The following is an 8,515-nucleotide window of genomic DNA, read 5'->3' as shown; positions in this document are numbered from 1 at the left end:
AGTCCGTATCTTTACTTCTGAACCCCTCAATGAAAATTCTAGCTCCGTCACTGCATGTGACCAGTATGTCACGTGGTCAAGCCTTGAAAACTTTTTTTACAAGGTAAAACTGCGTACAATAAACCCTCGTGATCGGACCCAGCGAAAGTTTTAATGCACCGGAATGGTGGATATCAACATTTTGGAAAATTATTATTGATGGTATGATAAGAAAAGGCAAGTGGTAGTGAGTCACTTATCTTGTTTTTCTAATAGGTTGTGGTTTTTAAATACTCAAAATCCAAATATCTCATCTTCAATATGTGATTCTCTTTTATTTTGGGCTCACACACACTTTGTCTTCTTCTTTATTTATTTTTATATATATATATATATTGGTTCTTTTTTCTACATCTTATTATCAAACATAATATTCTTTCAATTATTGTAGATTCATTCTTCTTCATTGCTTGGGAGTATTCCAAAGGTTTGCACTTATCTCCCTTTCAAACATATACACTTCTTTCTTTTTCTTATCAAGAAATCTTGGATTGCTTTGTTACTTTTGTAGTTGTCTTAAAAGGGCGGTCAGTTGAACATCCTTTGTCGCAAACATTGCATATATGTAAATCTTTTGGATTGCTTTGTTACTTTTGTAGTCGGGTTAAAAGGACGGTCAGTTGAACAGCTTTTGTCGTAAACATTGCATATATGTAAAAAGCTTGGATTGCGTTGTTACTTTTGTAGTATACTTAAAAGAGCAATCAGTTGAACACCCTTTATCGCAGACATTGCATATATGTAAATTTTTGATTGCTTTGTTACTTTTGTAGTCGGCTTGAAAGGACGGTCAGTTGAACACCTTTGTCGCAAATATTGCTACATTTGTTGCATGCATGTTGGCACCTTTTTTTTTTTTTAAAGGATAGATAGTTGATGTCACTTATCATTGTTCTTATTTGCACTTATTCTGGTGGTGTTATTTTCTCATTTTTTTTTTTCATGGATAGAGATATAATACAATATTTTTTTTATCCTATTTACAACTCTCAAAATGTGTTGCAGTACTCGTGTCGGATTCTCCAAAAATGGACTAGTTTTGAAGGATCCGACACGCACCTGACGATATTTTTGAAAAGTTCGAGTGGTCCTCAAAAAATGCACTATTTTTTAAGGATCCGACAAGTACCTAGCGACATTTTTGAGAGTTCGAATGATCCTTAAAAAGTGCACTATTTTTGAAGGATCCGACAGGTACTTGGTGACATTTTTGAAAGTTTGAGTGTTCCTCTAAAAATGCACTATTTTTTAAGGATCCGACATACACCTGACGACATTTTTGAAGAGATCGAGTGATCCTCTAAAAATGCACTATTTTTGAAGGATCTGACAGGACATTTTTGAAGAGTTCGAGTAGCATAGGCCTTATTTTTTAATCCCTCTTTTCCACTTTATGTGAAAGAAGTTTTCCTTTGACTGAGATCTTTAGTATGCTTTTCAAATATTTTGAATTGTCATGACTTTTAAGTACTTTTTATGTAGGTTTTTGAATATAGTAAAAGAACAAAAAGATGGGAGAGATTACCAATGTGATGGAGTATGAAGCAATTGCAAAGCAAAAGTTGCCAAAGATGGTGTATGACTACTATGCATCTGGAGCTGAGGACCAATGGACTTTGGCTGAGAACAGAAATGCCTTTTCAAGAATTCTGTAAGTTGCAATTTTCACGTATCGTCACTGAACTTTATCATGATAGAAGTAAAGACCATATTGTAAAGAAATGGATCTCGGATCTAACTTTATCAAAAGCTAGATCAAGAGTGGAGGATTGTGCAAGTCCTTTATGCCCGGTCCCCAATGGAGCGCGGACCGGGAGCCCAAATAAGGATGAACTTGGCTCTGATACCGTAATAAAGAAATGAATCTTGGGTCTAACTCAACTCTAAAAGTTAGATCACGAGGGAGGGATTGCTCAAGTCCATTCATCAATCAATGCGGGACTCTAACCGGCCCCAACACACATAACTAACTTATTTATTACAATACTGAAGTAATTGAACTTTATCGACACATTATAATAACCTCACCTATCATAATTAAAATTACAAAACTATATGTTTTACTTAAGTAGGGGAGCCTTGGAGTAACTGGTAAAATTGTTGTCATATGACAAGTAGGTTTCGGGTTCAAGTCTTGGAAACAGTCTCTTGCAGAAATACAAGGTAAAACTGCGTACAATATGCCCTTGTGGTGGGACCCTTCCCCGTACCTTGCATGGCGTGAGCTTTAGTGCACGGGCTGCCCTTTTTTATATGTTTGACTAAAAGTTTCTGATTTTGTTGTTATAGTGGATAAAGTTAAAGGAAAAGAGAGACAGTTTTTTGATAAAGTTGTTTTGTGATAAACAGTTATAGCAGATAAAGTTGGTTACTTTAAACAAGGGGCAGGTCGGTGCACTAAAGTTGCTACGGGTGGGGTCTAGGGAAATGCAGGACCACGAGGGTCTATCGTAGGCAAAAGATAGTATCATGACTTTATTTTCATAGCGGATAAAGCTCAGTGATCATACGAGAAACTAACCTAAGAGATCATTCAGATGATTTTTGTGGCTGTAGTATTATCTTGTGGCTAGCGGTGTTAGTTTTGCATACTGTACTAGTTTATATGCATTTATGTTTTATGTTATTGATATTGTTATCGGTCCTAAGCCGGGGGTCTATCGGAAACAGCCTTTCTACTTCACCTGAGGTAGTGGTATGGTCTGCGTACACTCTACCCTCCTCAAACCCCACTATGTGGGAATACATTGGGTATGTTGTTGTTGTTGTTATCCAATATCCACAATATATGTTATATTCACGAGCTTTTCTTTCTCCGTTTATGCAGGTTTAGGCCTCGTATTCTTATTGATGTAAGCAATATTGACATAAGCACAACCGTGCTCGGTTACAAGATCTCAATGCCTATCATGGTTGCACCAACAGCTATGCAGAAAATGGCTCATCCTGATGGTATACACCTTGACTAATGTCGCGATATAACTTCTTTTAGCGAAAACTTACAAGTGTCTCGTGGTAACATTCATAAGCTCAAAGAACAGCATGTTTAGCGATTGTGAATCATGTTTTATTTAATCATTTTGCTTATGTTCGTGCGCCTGGATGATATGAGTTTATATGTATAATGTCAAAGATTCTTTTTTTTAAGTCTGTTTAACTCTGATGACTTTCGTTGATTATGTGTAGGTGAGTATGCTACAGCGAGAGCAGCCGCAGCAGCAGACACGATTATGGTTAGTCTGTTGTGTCCTGTCAAGTAGGACTTTGAACTAGCGTCAATGAATTATGTACTCGATGGGCTTTAGCGGATTGTGATAAGCGTTGAAAATGAAATTTGGAGTCTTAAGTCCTCATTTGTTAAAATTTAGCGATATCCATTTTTGTTGTTTCACTTAGTTGATACGCCTCACAAATTCGTGTTGCAGACACTGTCATCTTGGGGGACTTCTAGTGTCGAGGAGGTTGCTTCAACAGGACCTGGTGTCCGTTTTTTCCAGCTCTATGTAAGCATGATATTGTAGTTGAAAGCTTATCAGAACTATACATTCACATGTTACTACTCTAAAACATATATATATATATATTGTGTCGATTATCCAGGTCTATAAGGACAGAAACATTGTTATTCAGTTAGTGCGAAGAGCTGAAAGGGCCGGTTTCAAGGCTATAGCTCTTACGGTTGATACACCAAGATTGGGACGTAGAGAAGCTGATATTAAGAACAGGTGCATATTCCAAATCGTGTAACTGTATTACCCCGTCCTGTTAGCTTAAGGCGCTTAATATACTCTCCGTCTTTTGCAGATTTAATTTGCCACCGAATTTGTCACTGAAGAACTTTGAAGGACTGGACATTGGAAAGTTGAACAAAGTGAGTGGAGAAAACGGAGTTTATTCTAAATAACTTCTACGATTTTCATGTGTCTTGTTAACAAAATTCTATTTGCAGGCTGAGGACTCCGGATTGGCTTCATATGTCGCTGGTCAAGTTGATCGCTCATTGAGCTGGAAGGTACATTAACTTCCTTAGCATCTCTCAACTTTTCTTAAACTCTGTGTAAAGTCAAACTGCATTGCATAAATTGAGAGTTGGAACCGAGGGAGTATTGTGAAACTGGCTTATCGGTTTAAGCTACAGTCACTCAATCAGATATGAACGATTTCTTTCTGAATATCGACAGGATGTTCAGTGGCTAAAGACAATTACTTCACTACCAATCTTGGTAAAGGGTGTACTTACAGCTGAGGATGGTAAGCAAAGAACGATTTTTCTTTCCATCGAGGGTCCAGGACAACGATACAATTTTGTCTATCGTAACACTTTTTACTTTGGAACTGCAGCTAGGATTGCAGTTCAGGCTGGAGCAGCTGGTATCATTGTATCGAACCACGGTGCTCGCCAACTTGACTATGTCCCTGCAACAATTATGGCTCTTGAAGAGGTATCTAACTTGTTTCTTAATTTACTGATTCTTGTTTTGGTTCCTGTCGCCTCGTCTGTCCTCTCCGATTTGTGTTTGTTTGAAAGCTTGTACATTCTTCCTGACGCGCATCGCTTTCATGTGACTATTTAGGTTGTGAAAGCTGCACAAGGCCGTATCCCCGTGTTCCTGGATGGAGGTGTTCGTCGTGGAACTGATGTCTTTAAGGCTCTGGCACTTGGTGCCGCAGGCGTGTTTGTAAGTCTCTCAATCTTTTACAGTGCATTAGTCACTAGAGGCGGATGAAGCCTACCGTTCTATAGGCTCAACTGAATCCTGTATTTCCAACGCGGAATATAATACACGAAAGAACACTAGATTTTCAACGAATACTAAATTCCAAACCGATAATTTTCAAAAGTACAAAGAGTCAGCGCGACCTTTATAAGGTTGAACGCTTCAAGCTTAAATCCTAGATCCGCCTCAGTTTAGAACCATTTTGAAAGTTACTGTGAAGCTTGTGTGTCGTTGGGATGATAACTAACTCTACCTTTGTGATGCAAGAATGTGACATTCCATCAATAATGTCACTTCCACTTGTGACAACTTGCAACGGAGGCGTACATATATTAATGGAGGCGGATTCAGAAGTTGAAGTTTAGGGAGTCCTACAACGACCTTAAGTTAATATACAACGATAATACAGTCCGGACCCTGTATATAAGGCCAGCTTTTCGGAGAAATGGACATATATACTCATGTTTTTATGACATTCTATTCTTGTTACTTCATATAACTCACATGTTTTAAGAGAACTGATGTTTGTGATCGCGCTTGCAGATTGGGCGGCCAGTCATTTGGTCATTGGCTGCTGATGGAGAAAACGGTATCAAGAAAGTACTGCAGATGATGCGCGATGAGTTTGAGCTAACAATGGCATTGAGTGGCTGTCGTTCGCTGAAGGAGATCACACGTAACCATGTTGTGACCGATTGGGAGACTCCGCGGGCTGCTCTTCCTCAGCCAAGGCTATAAACATAAAGCCTTAAGATGTCAAATTGCTTCACAAAGGCAACATATTTGAATAACTTATGTATCCTTCATTGGAACATTCATTTATGTGTGATGAGTTTGCATGCATATGTTTTTTTCTTAAGCCGAGGGTGTAACGGAAACAACCTCTCTGCCTCGCTAAGGTACGTAGGGGTCAGGTCTGTGTACACCCTGTCCTCTCCGGACCCCACTTGTAGGGCAATCCTGGATATGTTATTATTGTTGTTGTTGTTGAGTTTGCATATGTTCTTTGATCATTGCTTTTAATAAGAAATCTATCTTTTTTTGTGGTATATGATAAGAGTTTAAGTAATATATATTGTCGTTGCAAATAATTTATGTTGTAGCAGGTAACGTATCTTATTTTAAAGATTTCACGTCTCACATCTTAAGGAGACTTACCTATAGATATCATTTGGATGACCTGATGACGTAAAAAACCGAAACTCTATTGTTAGACGTCCATTATAAGTTGCATCATACTCCATTAGTCTAGAAAACCGTGTCACATAAACTGGAACAGAGCAAACATATTCTATCTATTGTCTAGCTCTCTGCTACACCTTTTCACATTGTCAAGCCAGACGCTGTAAATCGTGTTAACTGTCCACTCTTCGGTCCTGTATTTGAAAAATAGTGTTAACTGTGTCAATGCCATACCGTTTGTATCCAAAAGTACAAATTTGCGTTCTGGATATGAAGTCATCTTTGGTAGGGAGCGTTTTACACCAAAGTGCGAGTTTCTGGCACTAATTGGGCCCTAAACAGTTATCGAACACCAAACGAGAAACAAAAAAAAAATACACACATTTTTAAAGAAAGAACCAATTTTTTTCCAATATGTATAAGATTTGAAATTTGACAAATCTCTATATTTTTGTCCAATTGTCTATTGGTTGTCATAGTGACCAAATTTGTAACAAAAAGAGTTGCAAGTTAATTGATTCTTAAAGAACAACATTAAGTGGTATTTAATTTAGAGAGAGTAGGGAAAAGAGTCTATTTTTCGCTTGGTTAGGCTATGGAATTGATGTATAACAAGTTAAAAAGAATCAGAGTTATCGGGTTCGAGCCCTGGATATGAAAAAAATTCTTAGTAAGGAGGTTTTTTTTCGAACGGGTGCTACGCGGCGCGAAGCTGAATAAGTCGAACTCCAGTGCGGGTATTTATGTCCTCCTACTTTAGGGGCGTACATCGGTCAATTCGGTTCGGTTTTATATACTATCGGTTTGGTTTATTGATTTTCGATTTTTAAATATGCTAAACCAATAAGATATTTTTTATCGGTTTTCGATTTATCGATTTTTAGTCCTTAACGGTTCGATTTTCGTTTTAACCGATAAGAAAATACTCATAAAATAGAAATAGTAGTAACTAACATGAAAAAAAAAAACGAATCTTAGTTACAACCAAAAATACTATATGATGTGTTTTAATTATAAGAATCTTCAAGTTTGAACTAAATGTTGTTAGGAAAAATCAAAAGTTTGTATAATTGAAATAATAGATTTGTTAGTTCATAGAAATTAAAGAGAAATATATAATAAGTCGTATATATATATATATATATATATATATATATATATATATATATATATTCTTATTGGGTTGTCGGTTTATCCAATAACCCAATAAGAAAAAATCGAACCGAACCAACAACCCAATAATTTTTTTTATAAAACCATTAAAATATCATTAACCCAATACCCCAATAACAATAAACCAATAACATTTTTATCGGTTCGGTTTATCGGTCGGTTCGATTTTTGCACTCCCCTATACTTTGAGTGTGCAAAAGTAGGCACTTAAACTTGTATAAAGTTTAACAAATAGATACACGCGTGCTACGTAGCTCCTACGTGATCATTCTCGTAAGGCACCACGTAGGACGCTACGTGGTACGCGTGTATCTACTTATTCAACTTTATACAAGTTTAAGTGTCTACTTTTGCACGCTCAAAGTAGGACGACATAGATAACAACTGAGGTCATGTTAAAGGTAATGTTTATGTATTATGCCGCAAAATAAATTATTTTTTTAATTGCATTTCATATTTATAATTTTTGTTTATGAGAGAATCTGCACATTTAATTTATGACCTTCAAGATATATACAACAATACCCATAATTTAATGTTATTTTCTTCTTTTATTTGTTGTATTTGGAGATTCAACAATTCATCTGGATTAGTTGATCCTTCCTAGGAAGCCCTTAATTTTATAAAAATGAGGTTATGATTCTTTTTATTTTTTATTATTATCATATTTAGGTCAGATTAAATCTGAATTCACATTGGGATAAAACGTTTTATACTAAAAGTAATTTCATATTCATGAACTTTAACACGTATTTTTTAGTAAATATGAAAGAATACTTATCACTCTGTTATACTATTATCGGTGAAGTTGTGGTTAATTAAGATATGCATTCCCTAACATATTATAGGGTACTTGTATAAAATTAGGGATGTTTGGCTAATTAAATATATTGCATATGAAAGAAAAACAAGATTTTATTAGGCTAGAATATATTGATAACTTTTTAAGAATTTTAGTAAAAATTTTATTTGGATACTTAAATTGTGATATGTTTCAATTGAGTACCTAGACACATAATTAATTATTCCTTATTTGACACTTTTGCTGTAAATTTTTAATTTTTTTTTTTACACGTGTTCTCAAACGTTTATTATATCAATAAATTAACCAACATGCCTTAGCATCAAATATGACATGCCTAAGGTTTTACTATTTACTAGTATACGTATTCGCGCGATGCGCGGATAATTATTAAAATATTATCTTGTTCAAACATGTTAAATTATATTATCTTAAAAGAAATTCAACTATCATATTATAGTATCTCAATTAAATTACAAAAATAAAATAAAAAAAATTCTATTTGATGAATATTAAAATATTATTTTTAATGTCTAAAATTACGATATTTTATTTGATATTTTAAATCATATAACCTTAAAAAAAAGTTCAACTATAATAT

At 35.4% G+C, this 8,515-nt stretch overlaps 1 protein-coding gene across 3 annotated transcripts; it reads left to right on the top strand.

Moving 5' to 3' along the window:
* The first annotated feature begins 312 nt into the window (after window positions 1-312).
* LOC107845595 (glycolate oxidase) lies at window positions 313-5,806 on the top strand. Of its 3 annotated transcripts, none has more exons than XM_047398412.1 (12): window positions 313-466; window positions 1,523-1,690; window positions 2,867-2,991; window positions 3,226-3,272; window positions 3,465-3,542; window positions 3,640-3,764; window positions 3,844-3,910; window positions 3,989-4,051; window positions 4,221-4,290; window positions 4,381-4,481; window positions 4,614-4,718; window positions 5,301-5,806. In XM_047398412.1, exons 2-12 carry the CDS (start codon window positions 1,551-1,553, stop codon window positions 5,493-5,495), a joined length of 1,116 nt encoding a protein of 371 aa, XP_047254368.1. In that variant the 5' UTR covers window positions 313-466; window positions 1,523-1,550; the 3' UTR covers window positions 5,496-5,806. The 3 variants fall into 3 exon arrangements, with proteins under 3 accessions (XP_047254368.1, XP_047254369.1, XP_016545501.1); XM_047398413.1 differs by lacking the exon at window positions 313-466 and adding an exon at window positions 1,092-1,233; XM_016690015.2 differs by lacking the exon at window positions 313-466 and having other exon boundaries at window positions 1,579-1,694.
* The last annotated feature ends 2,709 nt before the right edge of the window (window positions 5,807-8,515 follow it).

Source organism: Capsicum annuum, chromosome 10, assembly GCF_002878395.1.
Source record: "Capsicum annuum cultivar UCD-10X-F1 chromosome 10, UCD10Xv1.1, whole genome shotgun sequence".
Lineage (NCBI taxonomy): Eukaryota > Viridiplantae > Streptophyta > Magnoliopsida > Solanales > Solanaceae > Capsicum > Capsicum annuum.
Note: the sequence above shows the minus strand (reverse complement) of the source record. Positions and strands in the feature narration are given on the sequence as shown.

Excerpts from the sequence above, each read along its gene's own strand:
- LOC107845595 (XM_047398412.1), top strand. The coding sequence starts at position 1,551 with ATGGGAGAGATTACCAATGTGATGGAGTATGAAGCAATTGCAAAGCAA. Across the intron at positions 1,691-2,866 it reads AATGCCTTTTCAAGAATTCT|GTTTAGGCCTCGTATTCTTA; the intron begins GTAAGTTGCAAT and ends CCGTTTATGCAG. Across the intron at positions 4,482-4,613 it reads CAATTATGGCTCTTGAAGAG|GTTGTGAAAGCTGCACAAGG; the intron begins GTATCTAACTTG and ends GTGACTATTTAG.